Consider the following 26,043-nt stretch of genomic DNA (forward strand, 5'->3'; position numbering starts at 1 on the left):
CATGGCGTGTGTGCGGTTAATAACGCCGACGATGACTCCGTTAATCTAGAAGAAACGCTAATGGCAATTGTTGTTCGGAATATAATGGTAACAACACACACACAAAACTATGGGCAGCGTTGGAGTCCGTTGGAGTCGTGAAACAACAGCAAAGTCCATCGCGGACAGTTGCGAGAAAAACGTCTGGGCACGAAATTGCGCCAACCTGCGATACTTTATTGCCTATCTCCCGCAAAAATGTGTACGAAAGGTTTTCACGGTTTGCCGGGTGTCTTAGCTGAAACAATTGGCACCGTAAAAAAACAAAAATCCAATCCGCTGTCTTATTATTCCATCAACTTTTTTCAATTTTGGAAAATAAGAATTTCTATTCTGCCAGACATCGTTTTATTTATTAAAAAGGATTTTTCAATATAGAAATGAGGTGAGAGAGTGCGTTTATTTATATGATAACCCCTGGCTATAAGTCTGTAACCATCGCAAAGTTTTACGGCGTGACATTTTATCAAGTCGAAATATCTACACACCAAATATTTATGACACCATATTTCTGTACTGTCTAACCTCTTGTATAAGGCGGCGTCTTTGAATAAAAAACTATCTTCTCTCTCTCTCTCAGCATGCAGCAACAGTCCGCCAAATTCAAATGTGATGAGCTCGTACATTTTAGCGAGCTCTCACGTGATGGGCCGTGAATGTGTTAGTACCGTACGCCCATTTAAAAGATGTGTATAACTGTCACGGTGATGATGATGGACGACCAACGGCCCTCATTTCTCTTTTCAATAAGAGGAAAATAGCCAAACTATTCAAAAATACCAACAAGGCCATAGGGATTTATAGCGCCCTGTATTACATTATGAAATGTTTCATTTTCACGGTGGCGTATTATTATACACAGTCGTGGTGTTGCGCAAGCGGTGGGGAATTTACAGGAATTTATTAATGAACTCAAATGAACGCAACATGTCGCTTAATAGACGAATGATTATTCCTTATCTGGCTTCCAAGAAGGTCCTGGAGAGTCTTATTGTGGCAGTTTCGGTCTAAAAGTAATTATGTGTCGATTATTAACCAGGAAGTGAAGTGACGGTGTGGCGGCAAGACCCGGCAAGACCCTCTTAGAAAAATTGTGTTGCAAAGTTGCACTTTGCTAAGTTCAAATATTTGTGAATTTGATTGTTTACTCACAGGCAAAGTTGCGAGGTATACAAAAACAAGCCTGATCTGCAGTCGTTCTACACGTGAGCAATTTAAAGAACCCTAACTGATTCAACAAAGACGACAAAAGAAAACCAAGTTCCCTTCAATCGCCTAGCTCAGGAATAATCGTACTACGTACTCCGCAACGATTTATAATCAATGCCATCAAATACCCCCAAAAGGAAGAATAGAGACGAAATTTGTCCTACCTTTAAGCCTGGGAAATACAGCCAGGCATCCACAGGAACTCCATCCACAGAAAAGTTGAATCCACCAGGAGGGATAGGTAAACGGGAGTCCTAGTGAATACACCCACACTCGCATGGGCGTACACAGGGACATCTAAAGAAAGTGGAAGAAGAGATCAGCAACTCGGCCAAGACTGGAAATTCGTCCAATTAAACAGGATGCTGTTTATCTAAAAAAAAATTTTAACAATGAGTTACAAAATATGTACAGAAACAATAACAAGCAAGGAAAAGTTGAAATTGAGGTAGTGGGTAAAGCAGGGGTATACTTTAATTGTTAATAAACAGCCGAATTGGAGGTTCATTGCACTTGTGCAAATCATACATCATTAAAAAATCTGGCAGGTCACATGCAGGCTAATAAAAGTAACGAAAATTATTACCTATAGCAATGATGCTGTGATTGTCGACTGATGACAGGAGGGCTTCAGTCAAATCATGTGACTGGAGGTCCAGCACAAGCAAAACTTTGCTGTTACGGAGGCTGGCTCAGGTCTCAAATCTGCACAGAGGAAAAGGTTACATTATTGTGCAAACAAACTGCCATGCATGGACAAGGGGATACACAATGCTTGTCAGGAAGTAACAATTCACAAACTTGGAACAAGTTTAACTCTTCTATTCAAGCTCCCATAGTCATCCCATTTTTATTCTGAGTATTTACCCGCCAAACAGCATGGAGTGGAGAGCATGGAAAGCTATGCGACACCACAATTCACATTTTTGGAATTTTATCATCGTGCATCTACCTACGTCCAAAACAGTGATCGTTCCGTTTAACGGTTTTACCTATACCATGTTTTTTCTATGAAATCTTATTCTCTTTATCGAACCTTGTATCACGCTTGTGTAGTTGAAACGAAAACAAAAGCAGATAACACTAATATGCAACACTTAAGATATCGATTAGAATTTATTAGAAATCGACCCCTAAACCAAACCGCAAAAAAAACGATAAATCGCTCAACATCCGCTGAAGGGATCGGGATAATTTCCGTGTCAATTTGTCCTTCATAAAAATTTGACTAAATACGCCCACCCAAGGATAAAAAAGAAAACCGGTCACTAATAACACAATTAAGTACACAACAGACCCAAAGCCAAGAGGGAACAGTTTCTATCGATATCTTAACAAAAATGGCTAATTAGAATATTAGTGTCGTCTGCTGGCGTTTTATAATTAGAAGTTTCGAAAAAGAGAGGAAGTTCAAGCTCAACTAGTACCATGGGTATATGGAGACATACTAAATGTCATACTAAATATCACTTCTATACCCATTCTCGAACATAACTTACAAAGAAAATGGAATTATCACTTTGAAACGCTCACGTGGCAGCACGAAAAGAGCTCAACAAATAAAATTACGAAAATGTGTAATGTGGTCGTCGTGTCAACTCTGGTCTCGGCTCTTAATTTTAATACTCACTCGATGCTGTTTAAACAGGTAAAACTAAGAATACTAATAGAATGATTTTGGGAGCTAAAAGTTCAAGAGAAACCTGCTCAAATTTTGTGAAATGTTAGTTCCTGCATTTGCATTCATCATGTATATAAGCCTCCTGACAATGCATGGCAGATTTTGTTTGTGCTATGCATTAACCTTTTCCTTTGTGCAGATTTGAGACCTGCGCCAGACATCATAACAATATGAAATGCTAGTTTTGCCTGTGCTGGTATTGATTTGTCTTCAACAACAATCGCAATACCAACACTTGGGTAATGATTTTCGTTACTTTTATTCCTATGACTTGCTAGATATTTGTGAATGATATGCACAAATGACATGGATTACATGGAAACCTTTAATTCTTCTGTTTACTAACAATCAGGGTTAACCCATGTCTCTTTTTCAACTATTTCTACTTTTAGTTTCTGTAAATGTTTTTCGTAAACTTATTTTTTATTTTTTATGTAGATAAACAACAGCATCCCTCTTGATTATTGGAGAAAACGATGTTGGCCGACTTATACAGATCTCTTCTTCCCCTTCCTTTAATTGTCCTTGTGTACACCCATGTGAGTGTGGGGGTATTCACAAGGACATAATGCTTCTTCCCGACTGGTGGATTCAACTTCTCTGCAGATGGATGAAGCACTTGTGGATGCCTGGCCAAATTTCCCAGGCTTAAAGGTAGGACAAAGTATCCTTTATTCTTCCTTTCTGATTATTTGGTGGCATTGATTATAAATCGTTAACAGGTAGTACGGAGTACGATTATTCGTGAGCAAGGCGGTTGACTGGAACTGTTTTCTCTTACCGTTTTTGTTGACTCAGTTAGGGTTCATTAACTAACTCATTTATCGAACGACTGTAGATCAGGCTTGTTTTGTGTTTTGTACCTCACAACTTTGTCTGTGGGTAAACAACCAAATTCAAAAATATTTGAACTTTGAACACTTCAAGCAAAGTGCAGCTACAAATTTTGTATCAACATCGACACCTCCTCGTTGATACTTTAAATGATTGAACTATAGAGACATCAATTTCTTTCGTTCCGCCTTGGACAACTGATTAAAAACTAGTTTGAAAAATTCCCTAGGATTCTGAAATCAATTGGTGGTCCTTATCAGAGTGCAAATGTTGCATAACGACACGCGACTCGATCCTTTTAAAAGATAAGAGCATCTTGTTATCTTTCCCATTTTTATCGTCTCTGTTTATTCCTTGCCTTGTTGTGAACGGTGGATCACAACAAAAGAATCAGGTGCGCAATACGGAAAATCAAAACAAACGTCGTCGTCGTCGTTCACCGTGAAATCCTCATCAGTTTCTTATAGACAGACAAATTGCGTGTAATCCATCACAACTGTCGTCGTCCGTGACTTTGGAGTTAAAAAACTAACGGCCCCTGATGGCAGAAGTTGCGTCGCCAAGGTAAAATACTTCGTCATGTAATTCGATATCGTGATCTTGATTTGATTGACTCGGAGAAAAAAACGCATCACGCTGGTGTGTCTGATGTAATAAATCAAATAACATTATCGAGATATTGCCGTTCGTGAATCACAACAACTGGTCGCTCGCCGATGCGACTCGCCAGTCTCGTTTCTCACGCTTGGTTTCTTCGTGAATTCACGCACTTGGTTGTATATATTACTTAAACTTGTCAGACTTGCGACTGTATAGCCTTCCCTTATTATTCGCTTCCCAACAAAATGTAGAAGAAGAAGAAGTAACCGAAACCGCACTATAGACTCTCGGGCTCCTGTTGTTGTTGTTGTGCATTTGAAAGAGTCAATGAACCGACACAACGGGTACACACACACACAGAGAGAAAGAAAGAAGAATCGTTATTTCGTTCGTGCGTTTTTTTTTCTTTTTCTCGTCTAGATTCTCGCGCCTTTGTTGCTCTTTTTCTATTTACTCGTCAAGAAAAATTTTTCTTTTTTCTCTGGTTTTTCTTATTCCCATTTTTATCTCTGCGTGTTTCGCGTCTTCTTTCGTAAGCGGACAACTTTTTCCTCTTCAAATTGTTTTATTTAAAAAAAAAAAAAAAAAAAAAAAAGAAGAAGAAGAAAAGGAGCTGGAGGAATAAATAAGGAATCTAGCATTTCAATCCCTGCTGAGTGATGTGATGAATATAACAACAGCCAGGCCAGGAGAACCCTGTTTTTTGTTTCGTTTGTTTTATCAAAGTTCTCGATCGCCCGCGTGCGCCAGCGCGCAACATTTGAAATCATTTAAGAAAACACGGACGAATAAGGAATTGAAATAAAAGAAGAAGAAGAAGAGGGAAAACGACATAGAAAAATCGAAAGGTGGCCGGACCTATAGATTTTTAAAAATAAAATAAAATAGAACTAGACGAGTTTTGTTTACAGGATAGAGAAATGCAAATGAGATTGGTTTCCTCAATGTCGTTAGATTTTCAGTGGCTCTTTTAGACCCAACTGGGAAAAACGATAAACTTGTTGTCCTTTTTTTTATAAAACAACAACAGAAAAAAGGGTGTGGCAGTTGTTAATACCGCTGACGGTGAATTTAAATTTAAATCATTTGCCACGCAACAGGTTGTTTTTATTATTTCTCCAATGATGGGAGTTGATTTCCAGCCGAGTGCTGAAATTGAAAAGGGGAAGAACAGAAATACAGTTAAATCGACTCCGCAAAAGGCGAAGAACAGCAACCGGTTATTTATAATATTTCGACGTTAAATTGGCTGTTGGTGTATTTTGTGTGCAGCATTTCTTTTCATTTCTTTTTCATTCATTCCCTTTTGTTTCATATCGACCCTTAAAAGAAAGAGAGACGTTTCTTCTATTTGACATTCCGTACAAAAATGAACGTTCCATCCGTCTATGTAGACATTCGCTCGAACGGAGCCGATTGTTGCCACGGTCCCGTTCGACACATTCTTTTTTAATTATAATGCATTCAAAACTATCAAATAAAATATATCGGGGTACAGATAGCGGGATGTTTGCGGCCGGGTCTCTCCTATACACAACTTTCTTTCATTCTTTTTCTTATTTTCGCCCAAAGCTAAAACTTCTCAAACCAGAATATAATCCTCTATTTTTTTTTTTTTTTTTTAAAGAAATCCCGGGGGGTGATGTGATTCATTATAATAATATCGGTACTCTATTGTGTGAACGTCTATACACGAAAGAAAGAAGAAAAAAAAACTACAGTAAATGGGATTGTATTATATCCATATGCACTTTGAAGAGATATTCAGTTTGATGGTTATGTTACCAGGCGCAATGGCGGTTGTAATAAGGCCCGATCCCGTTCGGCACCACTTCCGTTCGTCGCGGGTTTCCGTCCTGTCCCGCGCGCGCCTTTTCTCTCTCTCCGTTGCGCAACTGAAAATAACAGCTCGCGGGAGTTCCTCCTCCTCCGTATCTAGAAATCATCCGTGTAGAGGCAAACAACAACGAAAAGGCTAGACGCCCTGCTGAGAATTGCTATTTAACACGTCGTGATACCACAGCACGTATCACACACAAGCGCAGGCTTCTTCTATCCCATCCAACGAACGAACGAACGAAGAGCCGATATTATAATTGGGGGTGATGTGTATTATAAAGATTCACCGTTCATCCCGCCGTTGGCTTCGACGTGTGGAATATTATAGACTTGTTTTTTTTTCTTTTTCTTCTTTTCTTTTTTCCTCGGTGCGGGATTTCAACTTCGAAACATTTGTGTGATTTTTTCCTTTTTCTTTCACGAAGAAGAAGCCAACACTTACACGGGCCGTTAGCAGACCGCAAGAAGGCGAAAACCGGTAAAATCAAAAAATTGTTTGAAGGAAATTTTTGTTCATAGAAGATTCCGACAGAGTTCGTGAAATGATCCCGCGGGAGAAACAAAAAACAAACAAACCAAAAAACAACGGGGAATTTCAGATAAGAGAGAGAAAGGAAAAAAGAAATTGCGGTGTTTTATAATATGTAGGAAAAGAGTACACATTTTTTAAAAATAAAAATGTCGTGCACTAATAAGAATTAGCCGACTGTAATACGTGAGTGTCGTTGGCGAGAGAGCAAGTGTGTACGGTCTCTCTCCGTTAGATTCGTCGGTTTGTTTTTCTTTTCCCTTCGTCGTTTCGTCTCGTGCCATCGAACCGTGAAGTCTGTCCTATTGACTATACACTAGTAACTATATACAATGCGTGCCAAATAACCTATAAAACGAAAGGAGGGGGGGGGGATTCACTCCACCCCACCCAAGAAGAAAAGGGAAAAAAAGGCAACGGGAGAAATTCACGGCCGTCTCGGCACACCAGTCATCCGCGGCGCGCAACAGGACAAAATGTAACAACAACCAGAAATCGAAACTACTATAATATCGAATGATATATTTCAGCGCCGATTTTAATTTGAATTTCATTTCAGTAATTGCGCAATTCGTTTGAATCATTTGGATTCATCGATATTCTCTTGTTAACATTTAAGATTCGTCACGTCGTTTTGATATTCCCCCGATGAGAAGACGTTCGTTTACACGAGAATATTCTGGGCGTGAGTGAGAGTGCAATGACCCCGGCGATTCCTGCTGACGTCATTTTCTCCGTCTAGCGTGCTAAGGCGTGGTCCGAGAAATTGGTAATCTCGTCATAATAAAAGAACAAAAAGGCGATCCTTTGTTCGACTCGATCAGTCTCCTTTTCATTGAGAATCTAAATCATTTAAACCGATTGATTTAAATGGTATAACATTTCAATTTCAACCGAACACAAAAATGGAATGATCCCACGCCCGAGCGTGAGCAATTTGAACGATGGGAATGAGAAAAGAAAATGAACTGTACCGAGCAAATGAGATGAGTAGCTACAACAACTTCCGAGCGGTGCGTTCAAATCCCCCCCACGAATAAAATTCCAACCGGAATTTTTGTCTTTTTTTCTCCGTCTTCCGGTTTGCGCATTATTACCTGTGAGACTGCAAGGTCGTATATCTTTCTTCACTTTTCTCGTCAGTCAAAAGAAAAAGAAAATCCTCTTCTTCTTAGTTTTCCGTTGCTGCCGTCCCCTGGGATTCTCACCACGTCGAGCAGAGTTTGATGGTACGTGCGTGAGTTGTCGTCATTCCGTGATGTCTCTCCCCCACTCTTCTCTCTTTCTCTCTCTTCCCACCACGAAATAACATGTTGCTCCGACAAGGCAAAACTCATCCACCACCAACAAAGAGTCCATCCACATCCCAAAAGCCAAACGGGATTCGGAGCCTCCAGGCATTTCTTGAAGGGGGTTCTTTTCTTCACCCACTACTTGAAAGTAAGAGAGAAAGACAGGGGGGAGATGTACACACACACGCTCAGGTAAGAAAAAGGTGGTAGTGGTGGGGGGGGAATCCAAGATAGAAGAACATTTATATCTATGGAAATGGAATAAATATTTAAAAAAGACTTCAGCCTAAAGGAGGCAAGAAGGGGGAGGGAGTTATTGTGCGAAGGAGGGGTCGTCAAGCAAAAAAAAAAGAAAAAGTATTTGGTGCGAGGAAGAAGAAGAAGAAGAACAGCTATGTGGTGTAGACCCAAAAGAAATAATACGCAACTACACACACTACACACACCAGAGGTAGGAAAGAAAAAAAGAAGGCAGGTAGGCAGGTCTTGTATCCCTCCTCCTCCTCCTCTTAAGCTTGGTAGTATAGTCTTTGGCCGGCTAGAGCTTCTTCCTCTTCAGTCCCGTTGCGATCGTCTTCCGAGTCGCTTCATTATTATTCCCGTCCAGTTTGGTGTCGCCCGCGTGTTGACTTGAGTCGTGCAAATCATTTCTCGTTCAAATCGTTTCGTCGTTTTCAAATATTTTTTTGGGACCCAAAAACAAAAAAGTCATCGACACTTTTTGTGTGTTGTAACCAAAAACGCCCTGAAAATTCCGGAAATCAAAGTGTTTGTGTGTGTGTGTGTGTGACATTGACAGAATAACCAACCCAAAAGAAAAAATTCAAATCTAAACACGCGCGCCGGCAGTAGTGGCATTCACCTTTCGATTTTTCCTCGGCTTGTCACAGCCCCAAAAACAGCCGTGTGTGTGTGTGTATGTGTGTGTGTTTGTGTGTGTGATCGTTCACTGATCAATTCACGCCTTGGGATACAAGCACACATCGACTTGTCTCAGTCTGTCTACCTGTTGGAAGAAATTCATTCAGTTTTTCTTTCAGCTGGCCGGAATTTTCGCTTCATCCGGGAATTTCAATTTCTAATTCAAGGTCGGTTATTCGCTCAATTTGTTTTTTTGGATTAAATAGAAAGAAATGGGATTGATGGGCAAAATGTTTTTTGGGTTGTTGGCTGCAGCGGGGGTAAGGTGGTGGTGGTGCGCACGTATGGAAAAGAGAAGGTCATCGAACCCGGCCAAGGCCTTTTGGCATTCGTCCCAAAAATATTTTTTCCTGTCGTGAATTTTTGGTTGTTAATAAGATGGGCGGGGGATCGTATGACTAGCCAAAATCGATTCAATTCCCCTAGAAAACCAGTCGATTTTCTTTATTTCGCCTGTAGAAGATCAAAATTCAGGTGGGCGCTCAAGTGTTATTCAACTCTGGAAACGAGTTGGCCAGCAAAGTTGGAATGAATTCTATTATCCAAATTAAGGAAAAAAAGAAAAGAATAAAAAATCCTGTCCTTGTCACATACCTGTATCCCTACTTGGCCAGGGGGTTATCTAGTCCAGAGAGAGTCAAAAGTCTCTCATCTTCTTCTTTTTATAAAATAAAATACAAAAACAAAAAACTCGATTCCCGTGTGACAAGAAAAGCGAACGAGTTTTTGTTTCGGTTCTTTTTTGGGTGGCCAACGAGATTCCCGACATTTCCCTTTTGGAACAGGTGAATTGATATCCCTCCCTCCCCTTATTTCTTTCAGTTAGTTTGGGACTGGCGGCCACGATTTGGGTTCTCTACACAGCGATGGATGGTGGCCATGTCTAAAAATGGCCGTGATTTTTTCTTTCCTCTTTTCTTCGTGTCGTGTTGTAACCGCCCAGCCAATAGCACCGGGTTTTTGGTTATTACGAATTTTCAAACGTCGTCGCGACGCGCCAAAAATTTAAAAGGAAGAAGAATGCGCCCCGTGCGAGTAGTTTGTGCGCAGCAGCGAAAAATAAAAAAAGGAAAACTTTCTCTCTACACACGCCATTGACATTGAGACAGAAACGACCGGCGAACTTGGCAATGAAAATGTTCAATTTTGTTCATTTTTCATCCGGTTTTCTATTTCACTTTTAACGTTTCCTTATAATTTTTTGTGTGAAAGTGGACATTTGTAAAAATGAAATTTAAAAAAAAAGAATTAGAAAAAGGCTGGGCCTTGGTCGGAGGTCGATGACCTGCTCCTCCTACTTTGCATGGGGCTGATGCTGCCCAAAGGTGTAGAAGAAGGGAACAATTTCAACGGAGAGGTTGCACCACCACCACCACTCCTCGCCATCTTCTTCTTCTTCGTGTAACTTTCTGGCCGTGACCTTGCTGTCCTTGCGCTCTGCCAAAAAACAACAACTTTTCTCTCTTCTCTCTTTCGGGAAAAAAAAAGAAAATTCACGGACAACTCAAAGTCCGGTCGTGCCGTCCTTTTTTGCGTGCTGCCCATTTGATGATTACATGACGACGTTATTATTATTGCGCATCGCCGTAATTACACGATATCATTGTGATGATTATATATTTATTTTGATTTCTTTGTGCAGGAATGATGTTGAAGATCAGACGACGCTGGAAGAAAAGAAGTTGATATCGTCCAATTTGACCCTCGAAATCTTTTTTTCGTCACGACATTTTTGATTCGTCGCCCGTCTAATCCATTGAGAGCTGAAACGTCGGACCAGACACACTCCTAGACGATTTGGGTGAATTTGATTGAATTGAATTAAAGAAGAAAGAGAGAAAGAAAGCGGAAGAGAAAATGGATGTGTTCAAAATTGACCAATCGATGGGCGGATTGGGTTCCGGTTCGCGAGTGACGGAATCGAGTCGCCACCACCAGGTGACGACGGAAGTGAGTTTCGACACGACTTCCGACTTTAATTTGAGCTTTTTCGACTCGTCGTCGACGCCGCCGACGCCGCCGCCCAACGGCGGAGTGTCGACCGGAGCCGGGGCTTCATCGTCATCGTCGTCGACGTCGTCGTCGGGCGTCGTCCTCAAGGAGGAATACGACGAGCCTTCGCCTCCGCCACAGCAACAACAGGACGGCGGAGTGTTTGACGCTCTCTCCGGCGGTGGCGATGGCTGCGGCATGTTCAACAGCCCGCCGCCGACGACGCCACCGTCGCCCGGAGGCCTCGATTCCGCCTCGAATCCGCTCAGCGGCGTCGGCGTCGGCGGTGACTCGGGCGTCAAAATCAAAAGCGAATTCGACGTGACCAACAGTTTCAACGGCGGCCAGCAACAACAACATCGAGCCCTCGTCGCTCCGCCCAGGTCGTCGCTCAGCCTCTTCCCACCGCCAAAGGCCGGCAACAACAATCCACCGCCCACGCCGCCCTCCACCCCAATCACGCTCAAAAACGGTAAGGAAAAAATACAAATCCCGTTCCGTCTCATTCCGCCAACACGGAATTGCGCGTTAACCTTCAGATTGACACAATCAAGCAGACGAACGCCCCAAGGTTGACTGGCTGACTGATTGGCCAAAAGAGAAAAACAAAGCTTTGTACACTATTCGTTCGTGTGCGTCTTTGGTATTTTTTCTTCGTTCAAAATTTTGGTTTTTTTGGCGATTGTCAATGCGCACTGCAGCACTCGACGGGAGGGAAAGAAATGGTTGGTTTGTTTCAGGGGTCCAATCAGCTGGGCACGTGTTCCCAGTCAGGCGAAAGGATAGATCTTCTTCTTTGAGAAGAAGAAGGGAAAGTTCAACGACCTCGCGGAAGCAACAACAAACCTCGGCTAGTCCGTCTTTTGTTAATTTTTCCTCTTCCGAGAAGAGCGGCGCAGAAAACAATCAAATTCAGTTTAAACAACAAAAATCAAATCATCTCGACGTATTGACCACGCCCTCGATAAATTGAGTATGAAGAAAACAAAAAAATTTTGATTTTGATTTTGAATGGATGGGAATGGAGAAAATGTGATGATTCCGAACGAGGGGAGAAAGAAAGAAAAAGGAAAAACATTTTTTAAAAAGTGAAGGAAACAACACGCAGGTAAAAGAAGAAGAAGAAGAATGAGAGAGGGAAAGTTCATCGACCTCACCTGTGTGTGTGTGTGTGTGTATAAGGATGCCTTGCGTGTCTTATTTAGTTGCTATGCTACACCCCCGGCCTGTTGTGTGTGTGTGTGTTTAAAATTCTCAAAGGTAAAAAAGGAAAGAAAAGAAAAATCTGCGCGTTGTCTTTGGAAAGATTCGATTTTCAGCTCGTGACACAAGTCATTGCCACACGGATGATGGCCGTATACGTGTGTGTGACTGTGGATGTGCAAAATTAGCATTCTACACACGGCCGTAATTTCTGTTGAATTCACGCTGAGGTAAAATGATGTAATGGCCGATGACGGGGTGAAATCAGACGCGAATGTCAAGGTCCGTCATCACTCGACTGTCTAATCGAGTCGAGTTATGATCGGCAAAAAATAATCAAACTTTTTGTTACTCGTACGTAGAAGAAAAACAAAAGAATGGATGGAATAAAAGAGAAGTAAAAGGTCGACGAACTCTGGGCGAGAGAGTGACGGAGTTATTCTATTCTATTCTTCTTCTCCGGTTATAAAAGACTTTTGGTGGTACCGTTAGGAAAACCAGCCCAAGGTCTTCCCTCCAGCTCTTTTCATTCTTCTTCCTGGCTTGTTTTTCTTCTTCTTCTTTCCCTTTTTCGATGGATAGAACCACAAGTTGGGAGGGGGGAGGGATCACGAGTGTATATTGCGGGTTTTTTTTTCTTCTATCCCCCCCCCCAACCACTTTGATGGTACATCCCAGAAAATAATTTAATGAAGAAGAAAAAAACTGTTCATTGGACACCGTTGACTGGATAACGGGGGTAGCAGTCTATCCGGAGTTTATTGGTTTTCAATTCTTTGTTATTCCCGTTTTGTTTTTCACATGTACTTTATAATGACAACCCACCACCCCTCGTATAGCCCCCCTCAATTTTTTAATACGACCGACTTTGTTTTACGACATCAGGAAGTTCCCATCCGAACGTTAAGACACACACAAAAAACAATTAACGAAAATTTGTCGTTTCCCAAATTTTTCTTTTTTGGTTAAGAAAAAATAATGAAAATAACAGTTTTTTTTTTTCGTTTTTTTTTTATTTATTTCTGGTGATTGCGTGGGGTTGTTGGATACGGTTATTGGTACAGTTAACCGGTTTCCATTTGGTTGCTTCCTCTAAGTGGTCTGTGTGTGCATGTGCAAAGGACGGCGAGATGCGCCAGTGCGTGACAGGTGGTTGTTTTTTTTCGCTCCCCATAATGTTGCTGGGTTTTTATTTTATTTTATTTTTCGCCTTTTACGGAAGGAAAAAGAAACGGTAACGATGGACACACATCAGCGATCGTTATTCGTAGATTATTACCGTTGGTCCTTACATTTCGTTATACTTTCGTCGACTCGAAACAGAAGGTGATTCCGTTGGGCGGGTGACGTCATCATTCACGTCCAAGATGTGATGGACTTTGCCGAGTATTAGTCCACAACAGATGGTCTTGTCTATTATTATAAGAGAACACATTCCGCCTAAATGTTTAATGAGTTTTTGAAAAAGATTTCGTATTTTAAACAAGTGTTTTTGTTTTGTTTGTTATTGTTGCAGAACCCGGTTTGCTGGGGTCGTCGTCGTCGGCCGAGTCTAACGGCGCCGGAAGCAGTAAATCTTTCGTCCCGTGTAAAGTTTGCGGAGATAAAGCCTCCGGCTATCATTACGGCGTAACATCGTGCGAAGGCTGTAAAGTGAGTTATGATCCAAGCTAAAAAAAAAAAATGTATTTCAACAAAAGAAAAAGCAACTACTAAACTTGCGTAGAATTATTATTATCGTCGGTGATGAGAGTTTGTTTGTTAAAGGGAAAAATTCTTAAAAAAAAGTAATAATTTATTTGATTTGAATTATGCACGAAAAGGGTTTCTTCCGGCGGAGCATTCAGAAGCAGATCGAGTACCGGTGCTTGCGTGATGGCAAATGTCTGGTCATCCGTCTCAACCGCAACCGTTGCCAGTACTGCCGTTTCAAGAAATGTTTGGCCGTCGGCATGTCCCGCGACTGTAAGTTGTTTTAACTTTTACCCCTCCAGCCAAATAAAATTACAACATAAAAGAAAAACTGATTTCATTTGTTTTTTTTGTCTGTTTTACCGTTCACAATTCCGGTTTGTTTCCCATCCAAGTGGCAAAACAAAGTTGAATTTTTGGGGGGTTCCAAAAGTTAGACGAAAGAATTCAAATTTAGATTTATCGCAATTTTTTCGTTTATTTGCGTGAATATTATAGCGGTGCGTTACGGACGAGTGCCGAAGCGATCGAGGGAGCGTGGCGGATCGACGAACGGAGACGATTGCAGCAACGGGGCCGGCATCCGCAGTCCCGGTGGATTCGCAGATCCGTCAACGCCAGACAGTTCCGACAGTTGCGGTCTGCAGGGTCAGCAACAAATGCAAATCAGCTCCAACAATAACAACAACAGCAACAGCAATGGCAGCATCAGTCAACAACAACAACTTCACCAACAACAACAAATACAAATACAACAGCATCAACAACAACAGCAGCAGCAACAACAACAACAGCAACAACAAAGAGACCCGGAGAGCCGCCAGTTAGCCATTTACGACACGATCCTAACCGTGTCGCAAGCCCATCACGCCCATTGTGCCTACACAGAAGAGAAGACCCGCAACATTGTCCGCACTCCCGTACCCATCGTAAGTTTAATTTTAACGATGTTTTTCCTCTGTATCGCATTTATTTTTCCCGCTTTTAAAAAATGAAATGAAAAATTCCCGTTGATCTAACGCCATGCCAATAACATTATACCGCGTAGTGGACGTAACTGTAATAATACCAACTGGCCAGTTATTTTTTCCATCTACCTGTTAGTTGTCTGTTGTTCTTTATTAACTGGAAACTAACCATCGCCGTTTTTGCTCAACTTATTCATTTTCTTTTTTAAATTGGTTGATTTTTAAAATTCGGTCGTTTTTTCTTTCACATGGGCGACAGGTGATGGACGAAGGTGGGAACAACGACAACGCGGATGAGACCCGACGAATAGCCACCTGGTCGGCGCTGGCCACTCACATGACGCCGTCTATCCAGCGCGTCGTCGAATTCGCCAAACGTGTTCCAGGTAAAAAAAAAAAAAGAAATTTTCTCAGTCAACTCATTTGAACAAATGTTCTAATAAAATGATTTGAATTGGTTTTGAAAAGGTTTCCCGGAGTTGAGTCAGGACGATCAGTTGATCCTGATCAAGATTGGATTTTTCGAAGTGTGGCTGGGCCACGTCAGTCGACTGATCAACAGCCAGGAAGGAACGATGACATTGACGGACGGTGTGACCCTGTCCAAGCAACAGATGGACCTCATCTTTGACGTAATTGATTTATAAAAAATAAAATAAAAGTGAATTTGAAATGATACGAAAAAATTTGACCTTTTTTCTCCAGGCTGATTTCATCCAGACCGTCATGGGATTCGCCGAAGGCTTGAACCAAATGTCGATGAACGATAGTGAAATGGCTCTTTTTTCGGCCGCCGTTCTCCTATCGCCCGATCGGCCCGTCATTAACGACGCCAAGGGCATCGCCCAGTACCAGGAACGCATCACCGACGCTCTTCGATTACAGGTGCGTCCGTCCTCCGCTCTTTTCTCTATTTGATGCGCATCCATTTCGATTTTACTTCATCATCTTTTTTTTCTTCTTTTCTCATTTGAATTTCTAAGTTGTTGAGAAATCACGCCAGCGACCCGGGCCTGATCAACGCCGTTCTCCAGAAGATTGTCGAGCTGAGGGCCATTGGCCACCGACATCAGTCGCAGCTGGACTGGTACCGTCGCCGATGGAGTTTGCTCATTCACCTGCCCCCGCTCTTCGCCGAAATGTTTGACATCCCCCGCAGCGAGGAAGATCTGGCTTGAAAACCATGAGACAGTGTCACGCTTCTTTTCTCTTCTCTCAATTCTTCAGAGGAATTTTTAAAATTTTATTTTTTAAAGAGGGAAAAGAAAACCAAACAACCGATGGAAAGGGATGATGATAAACTTTTTGATTTTTATAGTTTTGAAATAGGATATTCGGACTCGAACGGTTCTCAAACCCATCCATCCATAGAATTATATATGTTTACACGAATAATAATTTTCACAATTTCGCGCTCACGAGTTTCATATATTTTCCCCCCAGAAAAAAAAAACAATCGAGAAAATCTTTTGAGAACCTATTTTAAGAAATTGAGATTTTTTTGCTTTAGTTTGTTATTATATCATCACACCGTGTGTACATATAATTACCAAATATTTTTTAAATAATGATCAAGAACAATCCGATTTTTTGATCTTCTTATTCTCACGAGTTCAAACCTTTTCCGTCCTTTTCTCCCTTATATATTTTTCGACATTTTGAAATGTTTTTGTTTTGTTTTGTTCCCCAGGTGATTTTTGTGTGTGTTTGCCTTTTATTCAAATGTGTTGTTTTTCATTTTCTACGAAATATTTCTCATTCTTCATCGCATTTTAAACACATTCGTCTCTCCCAAATGTCCCAAAGAAAAAAGTTCACCAACCCGACAAGTTAAAAAAAAGGATAAAAAAAAAAGAAATAACCCCGAATGATGAAATGAAAACTAATTTATATCATTTCCTTTTTTTTATATATATATACATATAAAATATAAATATATATATATATTCGGTATATATAATATTCCCACATGCTGTTGTGTAATACGCTCTTATTCCATCTGATGCCCCTATCTCTCTCTCTTTCATTCACGTATATAAGAACACACGCACTCACACAACCCAGTTTGATGTACGACGGTGAAAATATGTTTGTTCTATATTTAATTCTCTATACAGTTTTTAAAAATAATCATTCGAGACTCTCGTTATTTATTATCTTTTTTTTATATTGCACATCGCGGCGAAATAATGACGTGACAAAGATTTTTGAAACAACAAAAAATGAAATTGTTCGAATAGTTTTCTCGACTGATGTGATTCGGGATTGAACGTGATAAGTGCGTCCGGTATATTTGCATTTTCACATTCAATCCGCGCACGCAAGCGCACGCAAGGATCTGGAATGATTTCAAACCTGAATTTTGTTCTCCACAAGCTTTTAGACGATTGGCTGTGCGCTTGTTTGTGTTTCCCTTATGCGCGTTTCAATTGGTACGTACACGTTGGCGGGCATTAGTTATAGGTCTATCTTCCTTCAAATGTCTATTGTTACGATGGCGAGCGAGCGGTTGTTCTGCAATCGCGTATAACGGGCCGGGACGTATATACTACATCGTCGAGCTGTGTAATAACAACTGCACATCCTAGCGGCACAAAAATCGGAGAAAGGAAGAAAAGAAATAATGTACGAAAATAAACCCCGACGTCGAAAATAAGCTCAAATTATAACATATAACTCGGCAATACGCTGATGCCATTATGGCTTCAAGAACCTTCTTTTTGCTATTACAGAAAAAAACGAAAGAATAACGTTAATAACTCTCGCGCGGTTCTCTGTGTTTCCTTCACGACACTCTCTCAGAGAGCCGGAGGAACATACGTATTCTCTGCTGAGAAAAAATAAGAAAAAAGCTTCAGGTGAATCGTGACCGCGCGTTCCCTCATTAAACCAAAAAGAATAAGCGGAGAGAACCCCCGGCCGAGAGTCAAAATCCCGTTGGCAATTGCAATCGTAAAAATCACATTCTTATTATACCATTGAAACCGAGAAATTGAACGTGGTTCATCCCCCTCAAATGAAACAAAAAGCTTTTGCCGTATAGTTGAATTTCATCCCCATACTTGTTGATCCAAAACAAATAAAATAATAATAATACACTCTACTGCGTTCCCTTTTTTTTTGTTATTGGTTGTTGTCAATCACGGCCACAGTATCCCGTTCAGACACTCTCTGGTTATGTCAAACTAACCGTTGATTATTATGTACATTTACAGCTGCGGGAATCGCAAGTGAAACGGATAAGAAACAATGTTAGATTTGCTGACGCGGTTCGCGGGTGAACATGTAAAAAAATCAGACAACACAAATGACGTAACCGTATTCTCCTCTACGATTGCGAACTGTTGACAATGACTCGTTAAAAAGAAGAAAAACCAACGGCGAAAAGAATCGTAACGAGAAAAATGCTAAACCGCAATCCTCACTGGGTTCCGTTATACAAGTCGTTCTTTTATATTATTTCTTATCCAACGGGGGCCATTTCTTCCAACAATCTATACTACTACTTTCCAACATGTATAATATCGGAGCATGTATATTTTCTTATTACTCTTGGTTTCTGGGAGGAAGAAAGACAAAATATAACGTTACTTATTCGTTTCTGCGGTCGATTGAACTTTTTATTTTTATTTTTTTGTGTGTCTCCTAATTATTTTGTTTTCCCTGTAGGAAACATTTATTATTCAAAGAGCTTTTGCGTGACCCAGCGAAACCAAAAGGTTTTGACTTGTTGGTTATTTTCCCTATAGTGCTTTCGGATGGAAAAAGTATGTCTAACTTTTTTATACCTTGAAATGGTGAAAATAACATGTAGGAAATTAGGAATTCAATTTATTTAAAAAAAAAGGAAAACTTTAAAGTAGTGGCAACGCTGTTTTCTAGGGGCAAATTGATTATCGACCCCCCCCCTCCTTGTTGTGTTGTTTCCGGTCTTTTTTTATTTGGAGGAAATTTTTAATTTTGAAGGGGTGGTTTTCCCTTTGTTTTTTCTCGAGGAACCATAGCATCTCGTCAACGTTCTTTTAGTTGGACAGGTAAATAATATCGTTGACAGTCCAGCCAGTTGTCACGCCCCGTCGTCTTTAAAATTTTGGCCGTTTGACACATCGAAATTAAGGTACGACTAGTGCCTCCCGTTGGACGCCAACGCATTGCATTGGCCAATTCATTTGTTGTCGTTCATTATTTTTGTGATTTGGATTTACCAAAAAAATCGTTGATCAGGGTCTTTTGGCCTGTTGTTTCCTTCGTTGTCAAAGAAAGCGTCTCCGTTTGTCGCCATTTGTCAGAGAGAAAATTGTTAGTATATATATTTTTTGAAAAAGTCAGTGGCTGTTTCTACTTCCTTAGTATTTGACCGTTGGCGGCGGTTGGTGATTAGTAATTCAAAATTCCCTATCTCCTTTTAGCGGTCGTGAGTACCCGCCAAAAAATACGTTTCGCTTTAACGTAACTGCTAGTCATATTGACAAGAACTGTGCAGAGACTATCACTCTGCAGTTTTGGTTATTTTTACAATTTTCTGACTTCATTTTCAACTATTCAAACCTTTTGCATTTGAAGAAAAGCATTTCAAGTTGATATTTCAACAAATATATTGTACACTTTCATCAAATTCAGTGAGATAAGCTTTCTGTGATTTCTAAGTGGGAATGGGTCTTGCGTCTAATGGTGTCAGTTCAGTTGACAAGCGAACACCTGGTATAGAGGAGTGAGTAGGCCTGTTTGTCCATGTCTGGCATGTGTGACAATGTTAATATTTTGACGTTTTAGGGCAACCAACAAATCTTCTGAATTTCACCTGGTGTCCCATTCACATTATGAAGATTCTGATGGGGAAGATGCCAATCATCTCGGGTCCAAGTAAACATGCAATCTCTTTCATTGTGAAAACAACATGTATAACCGACAACTTATTTTTCCCAAACAGGAAAATCAAACCTGTCGATGGTCTAATTCTTAAAACACCCATAGCCTTCCAGAAGGATTCCGACTTGGATATGATCCCTATTCGTAAAGAGGGGATGGCAGTTTGTGAAAAGTGTGGAGCAATTGGCGTTAAACATTCATTCTACACCAAGGAAAGGAGATTTTGTAGTCAAGCGTGTGCTAAAAGTTTCAACGAAAGCCCGCACATGAGTTCCAATAATTCAGGTAATTCATCATCACATTAATAATCTATACTGACATCGTGTTTCATACTTTTATTGCATTTATAGAGAAACGTCTTAATTTACAACCCGGGCAGCAGCCTGTCAACAGGAAGCTGGGCCAACCAGCAGAAGATGTTCATGTGTATTCCAACAAAAAACGGCTGCTCTTGGCCAAAGAAGTACCTGGATCAGACAAAGACAAGTCCGACGAAATTATCACTCTATTTTTGTTTTCAAAATCAGTCGAAAGTAAAAGGAATGCTTGTTCTGTTTTTTTCCAGGTATGGATTCGATTGGGTGGAAATGCTGACTGAACCGGGCTTTGTAACACCACCCATTTCCTGCTTCCGTCATGCTCCTTTATGTGATACTTGGGCATCAGATGTCAGCGTCGGCATGAAGGTATATTGAATAAAACGGACTCAATTAAGAAAGAATAAAAGACGATTGTACGTTTGTTGCGATTCAATTTCCAGGTCGAGGTTGAAAACACTGACACCCGGCAAGCAACAGCCAACAGTGATCCACAATCGTATTGGGTGGCATCTGTCATCAGCCTGATGGGTTACAAGGCCTTGCTTCGCTACGAAGGCTTCGGCAATGACGATTCCAAAGATTTTTGGGTCAATCTGGCAGCTGAAGACGTCCACCCTGTCGGTTGGTGTGCCTCTAAAGGGAAACCACTGATACCACCACGAACTATCCAGGTACGAAACTCATTAAATCTCTTCCAACAAGCTATTCGGTTGATATTCATGTCAATTTAATTTCACTAGGACAAATACACCGAGTGGCGAGAGTTCTTGGTGAAACGATTGACGGGGGCCCGTTCATTGCCCAACCAGTTTCACGTTCGGGTACTTGAAGCCTGTAGATCTCGCTTCCGACTCGGAATGACCGTCGAGCTTATTGATCGCAATCGCCTATCCAGCGTAAGTGAATCATTGTCGACTGTGATGCCAACTCTTTTCTGATGTAACAGTTTTTGTATTTTTGACAGGTGAAAGTAGCCGTCATCGATATGATCGTTGGTCGTCGGTTGCTCCTCCGTTACGAAGGTTCGGTTCCCGATGAAATGGGATTCTGGTGTCACGAAGAATCTAGCCTGATCCACCCTGTAGGCTGGTCGCAATCTGTTGGTCACCACATCGATGCTTTGCCAGCCTACCTGGAGCGATGCGCCAAAAAAGTCTTTTTTCCTAATGATGCCACCAGCGAACTATTCAACGAAATGAAACCGACACAAGGCAATGGAGCGCTCAAGTTTAAAGAAGGCATGAAGCTGGAAGCGGTGGATCCTCTCAACTTGGACCACATCTGCGTTGCGAGTGTTGTCAAGGTCTTGCGGCAAGGATACTTGATGATCCGCATCGATCGACAAGAGGCTGATGCCGGCGATGATCAGGTTGAAGATCCCGGCGAGTTCTGTTATCATTCGAGTTCGGCTTGTATCGCTCCGCCTGGATTCTGCGAGGCGAACGCAATCACTTTGAAACCGCCGGAAGACTACGAAGGTCGCTTTCGCTGGGGAGACTACTTACGACAGAATAAAGCCACTCCAGCACCGGAATCCCTTTTTGGCGGGCGAGACGAGAACATGCCGCAGTTACGCGTAGGCATGCGGGTCGAAGCGGCCGACTTGATGGATCCTCGCCTGGTTTGCGTTGCTACGATTGCACAAATCGCTGGCCGGCTAGTTCGTATCCACTTTGACGGTTGGAGTGATGACTTTGATCAGTGGATGGATATATCTTCACCAGAGATCTACCCAGTCGGTTGGTGCGAGTTGGCCGGCTACCGCCTCGAAACTCCTATTGCTCCTGGTATGATTTAATTGTTGTTTTAAGTTTTACTTTTTAACTGAGTCAATTCTTCTAGTAGTTGTGGCGCCAGTCGTAAAGAAGGGAAGGAAGCCCGGCCGAGGTGGAAGAGGAAAATCCAGAGGAGGTGCCAGGGGCGGCGGCCGGTCTCAAAATATCTCTACCTCAACTGCTGCACCAAATGCCGTGGTTAACAAAAGGGAAAGATCGCCATCAGCGGATTCTTCAAAGGCAGCAGTGCGCGGGAAAACTGCAAAACTCATTCCCTTGTCAACTAAGAAATCTCAGGAAAGCCCAAGGAGTCTTCGCTCACGTGGTGGTCAGAATCAAAACTGTCCATCACCGGCCGACGAGGCTCCGACTGCCATTCAAAACCCCCACCAGCGGTCTACCAGACGAAGAACAGAACCTGACGATGCGGAAATGAGCAATTCGAGTTTTGGAAGTCCTAACAGATCCATGCCGCCAACTTCAGCAACCGTCCCGAAAGCAGAGAGCCACGCAACCGGAGAATCGAACGATTACAATGGCAAGCGCATCCCTAGGCTGATTGACATTTCTGCGGCCCTTCGAAGAGAAGCATTGTCCGGTGTATCACCCCTCGAATGGACTACCCAAGACGTGGCTCAGTTTTTACGAGTCAACGACTACACTGCCTATTGCGATACATTTACTAATGCAGTGAGTATAACATTTTTTAATTTGAAAGATTGCAGAGTGTAGTCATTTTTATTTTCTTCACAGTCGGTGGACGGACGAGGACTCTTGTCGATGAGCAAGGACCAGGTGTTACAACTTACCAACATGAAACTGGGTCCCTCGCTCAAGATTTTTGACCTTGTCAGTCAACTCAAATCAAAAGTTGGCCCCGGTTCTCGTCAGCAGAATGCTAGTAATTAGTCACCAGGTCCCAACTCTCTTCTTTGTTTCATTTAACCTAGAAAATGACTACAAACGGTCTTAATTCCTCTTCATCCCTCGCCCTTCAATCGGTTCTTTAAAGACTCTTTACTTCCCTGCCAGCTTCAGTTGAGTTGATAGCAAAGATGGAATTTTTTGTGATTCTTCACTTGATTCCACTTGCCGTTTTTTTGTATATGTAGCGCGTGTCTCTTTCGACACGACTCACCCGTCTTAATTAACACCTGCACACCTCGCCCATGATCGAACCCAACGTAAGAACCATTGGAAAAAAAACGGGTTCCCTATCGGTTGGTCGTGGTAACACAAACAATTTCTTACTAACAACCAAACGATCTTTTTTGTTTTAAAAAAGAAACATTTTTGGTGGCACACTTGAAGTTAAAATAAAAAAGTGTTCTTTTTGTGATTTAATCTTGTTTTTGTTTTTCTATCATCTTTTGGCAGTGGTGGCTAATAGGCATCCACTTTGGCGAAGCGTTTCCAGGAAAAAGGAATTTAGAAATATTGACGACAAAAGGTTACATAAAGTTAGTTTCCTCCGATCAATACTCGCGAGAACTCAAAATTCAATGAAATAGATGTGTTGCACAGTATTGAATTTGCATGACAGGACTGATTTCGCCTAAGGTGCTTAGCAGTTAAACATTTATTTGAAAATGTGATATTGAACTAGTGTTTCCTTTTGTGAAAACAAATCATTCAATCGGATTTCCCAGTTTCGATATGCGTCATAGTATTTTAGTCGGCGAAAGCTGAACCGTTTTAACAAAGTTGTGTAAGCCTCTGTTAGAAAATAATAATGAACGATAGTCGCACTAAGATGCAGCGAGGAGCTTTGTCGTTATTATCCTACGCGGAGAAACCCACAATCAATATTTAACAAGCTCTAGCAAACGGCATATTTAATAATAACTGACGATGAACGCAATAATCCATTCCCTCTTGTTCGGTTATTCCGTATGATGTTCAGTTGACGTGAAACTGCCAAATCTTACGAGACCGCATGCAAATTGATTTGTTGACAAGAAACAAAATGAACTCTTTCACTTCTTATTCTTCCATCCAGCCCTCTGTAAAATGTCTCGAGATCGTGTATTTTTATGTCAATTACGAAATAAATTGGCCCCGACTAGCGGAAATAGGGAAACAAAATGGTAGAAAATGTCATGTTGGCCAGATTCATTTAGGAAGAAAAAAACTACAAAAAGAAAAGGATTGATCGAAGAACGCAGCTCGCAATACCAATTCCGTCAGCAATATTTGCACACACTTTTGAGTAAAATTTAATTAAAAAAAAAAAACTTTTGTTGTTGAAGTAACTGTTTACTGAAAATCAGTTTGTTGCTTACTTATGATTTGACCGCAAATGTAACTATAAATAGAGGTGAATCTTTCAGTTGTCTTATTATAGCCATGCAAAGTTGCCCAATGTGATAACTGCACTGGCCCGTCGCCCTGCCGGCCCGGCCGTCGGTCCGTGTCCGCCGTAGCTGTGTAAAATAGGGCCAATCCGTCAACGTTGTAAGCGATTGGACCGTTGCCGAATCTAGGTGGCAGCACTGGTGATCGGGTACAGCAGTCGTACTAAAGTTCTTGGGATTTTGCTACGTGACTTAAGTTTCTCGACGATTCATCTATTCCAAAATGCGTCAATTTACTAAAGTTATCGCCCAAGCTGGTAAGAAAATATTGTGTTAAAATTTTGCTTTTCAAAGAGCCTGTTCAACAAACGTGAGATGGTATTTTGGCCGCTTGTATGTCCTTGTGTAATCAATGTACGTTACAGTTATTTAAGATGGCTGTTATTGTTAATTTACTGTGCTTAAACTAATGATTGATATGAATTTTTGCAGGACGTTTGACTTCACAGCCGGTTCGTAATGGCTCGTACGTATCACACATTAAAAATGCCACCATGAATGAAATGCCTGTTCCCGCTGGCTCTTGGGCTGAGTATAACAGTGCAAAACAACAAACCTACAATTTACATCTGGTGGCTGGATTAGCAGTGACGATTGTCACCCTTATAGTGGTAAGTGGTTTATTTATGATTTTGAGGTTATTTATAGCGACTTTGAAATAGCATCTAAAACTAGTATAGTATAACGTTATCTAAACAAGATAATGTAGTTATCTGTAGTTCGGAAACAGTGTGTATAACACCTAACATTTGGGAAATGCTTTTGTAGTGGTTTTTTCATAAAAGTAATTAAATAGCTTATCAAGTGAATAGCCAAGTAGTTTAATGACTTCTAGTCTTGTCACAAATATGGTAGAATTTAGCCAGTCATTTGGTATAAATTTCTAATGGTTTCATTCGTCTTGTTTTTCTGTAGGGCGTACAAACAGATGCTTTCTACCTGAACTGGGGTCCCGAGATGAAGAACAAGAAATGAACCATTTCACAAGTCTCCTGTAAATGACCATAAGACTTTGTAGTCTGAAGAGTTCAATTAGCAAATTATGTTCCTCAGAATGTCACTCGAATAAACAACCTAAATTAATTGGCGTTCTAAAGCTTATTTAATTACTTCGGTTACATTTTATTTGCACTTATAGTTTGAATGTTAACCCATGGGTCAAACAGAAATCAGTCTGAAAGTCTTTCTTACTGTAAAAAAATTCCAAGAAGAACTCCTAATCTTCTTTGAATGAAAGTTGTTGTGATTTTTACGCTTCCCACGCAAAGAAGCTGAACTCTTGCCACACGATCGTGTCGTTTTGGGTTAATACACATGAACGATCTTTATTTTGGAATTTGCCGAAAATGCTGACAACGAAAAGCTTTTTCTGCCCCGAGTCCCTAATGCCTAGATGTTTACTTCCGATGTGCAGGTGCCGTGTTGGGAATGTTCTCTTTCCCTTTTCTGTAACAGTGCGGTAACAAAGAGAAAGAGGCAAAAGCCACAAAGAATCGATTCCGAACCCTGACCACAATATGTGGCATAAATAAATCCAACTTGCGTGTCTTTTTAAAAAAACGGTAGATATCGATTACGCTCGTGCATGCCATTTCTTCTTTAAGGGAAAGAAGAGTGAACTTGACGTTGTCACTCTTTTTTTAACATTTAAATGGTCCCCCAAGTAACTTAGAGTGTCACGATATTCGCACATTTTTTCGGTGGGGGGCTTTGGTGGCTGCAAAAAGATGCGTGTTTATTACTCATATCCAACCAGGGAGCTGGAGTTGACGGAAGAAGTAGCAACTTTAAATGAGAAAAAACGACATTTCATTTATTGCCCTTCTGAAATCGCCAGTTTGTATGTCAAATTCAGAGCGACCCGATCGTGTCTCAGTTGAAAAACTTTTAAAGAAAACCATATGCTTTCGTTAACAGTTGACGTCA

General features: G+C 41.2%; 2 protein-coding genes and 1 long non-coding RNA gene across 7 annotated transcripts; all 3 read left to right on the plus strand.

Moving 5' to 3' along the window:
* Positions 1-3,063: 3,063 nt before the first annotated feature.
* LOC124195766 (ecdysone-induced protein 78C-like) lies at positions 3,064-16,929 on the plus strand. Of its 3 annotated transcripts, XM_046590341.1 has the most exons (10): positions 3,064-3,168; positions 3,368-3,583; positions 10,587-11,408; positions 13,656-13,792; positions 13,963-14,104; positions 14,330-14,760; positions 15,059-15,185; positions 15,268-15,431; positions 15,505-15,684; positions 15,783-16,929. In XM_046590341.1, exons 3-10 carry the CDS (start codon positions 10,802-10,804, stop codon positions 15,975-15,977), a joined length of 1,983 nt encoding a protein of 660 aa, XP_046446297.1. In that variant the 5' UTR covers positions 3,064-3,168; positions 3,368-3,583; positions 10,587-10,801; the 3' UTR covers positions 15,978-16,929. The 3 variants fall into 3 exon arrangements, with proteins under 3 accessions (XP_046446297.1, XP_046446296.1, XP_046446295.1); XM_046590340.1 differs by lacking the exons at positions 3,064-3,168; positions 3,368-3,583 and adding an exon at positions 4,155-4,327; XM_046590339.1 differs by lacking the exons at positions 3,064-3,168; positions 3,368-3,583 and adding an exon at positions 8,458-9,111.
* Positions 16,930-18,686: 1,757 nt separating this feature from the next.
* On the plus strand, positions 18,687-23,102 carry LOC124195767 (polycomb protein Sfmbt-like). Of its 3 annotated transcripts, none has more exons than XM_046590344.1 (10): positions 18,687-18,833; positions 19,573-19,662; positions 19,730-19,953; positions 20,019-20,154; positions 20,234-20,354; positions 20,429-20,659; positions 20,729-20,884; positions 20,953-21,775; positions 21,831-22,453; positions 22,517-23,102. In XM_046590344.1, exons 3-10 carry the CDS (start codon positions 19,800-19,802, stop codon positions 22,670-22,672), a joined length of 2,400 nt encoding a protein of 799 aa, XP_046446300.1. In that variant the 5' UTR covers positions 18,687-18,833; positions 19,573-19,662; positions 19,730-19,799; the 3' UTR covers positions 22,673-23,102. The 3 variants fall into 3 exon arrangements, with proteins under 3 accessions (XP_046446300.1, XP_046446299.1, XP_046446298.1); XM_046590343.1 differs by lacking the exon at positions 18,687-18,833 and adding an exon at positions 18,919-19,510 and having other exon boundaries at positions 21,834-22,453; XM_046590342.1 differs by lacking the exon at positions 18,687-18,833 and adding an exon at positions 19,105-19,510.
* Positions 23,103-24,216: 1,114 nt separating this feature from the next.
* On the plus strand, positions 24,217-25,200 carry LOC124195769. The gene is made up of 3 exons (XR_006875412.1): positions 24,217-24,374; positions 24,550-24,728; positions 25,033-25,200. It is a non-coding gene; the product is annotated as an uncharacterized LOC124195769 (long non-coding RNA).
* Positions 25,201-26,043: the final 843 nt, after the last annotated feature.

Source organism: Daphnia pulex, chromosome 6 (assembly GCF_021134715.1).
Source record: "Daphnia pulex isolate KAP4 chromosome 6, ASM2113471v1".
Classification (NCBI taxonomy): domain Eukaryota; kingdom Metazoa; phylum Arthropoda; class Branchiopoda; order Diplostraca; family Daphniidae; genus Daphnia; species Daphnia pulex.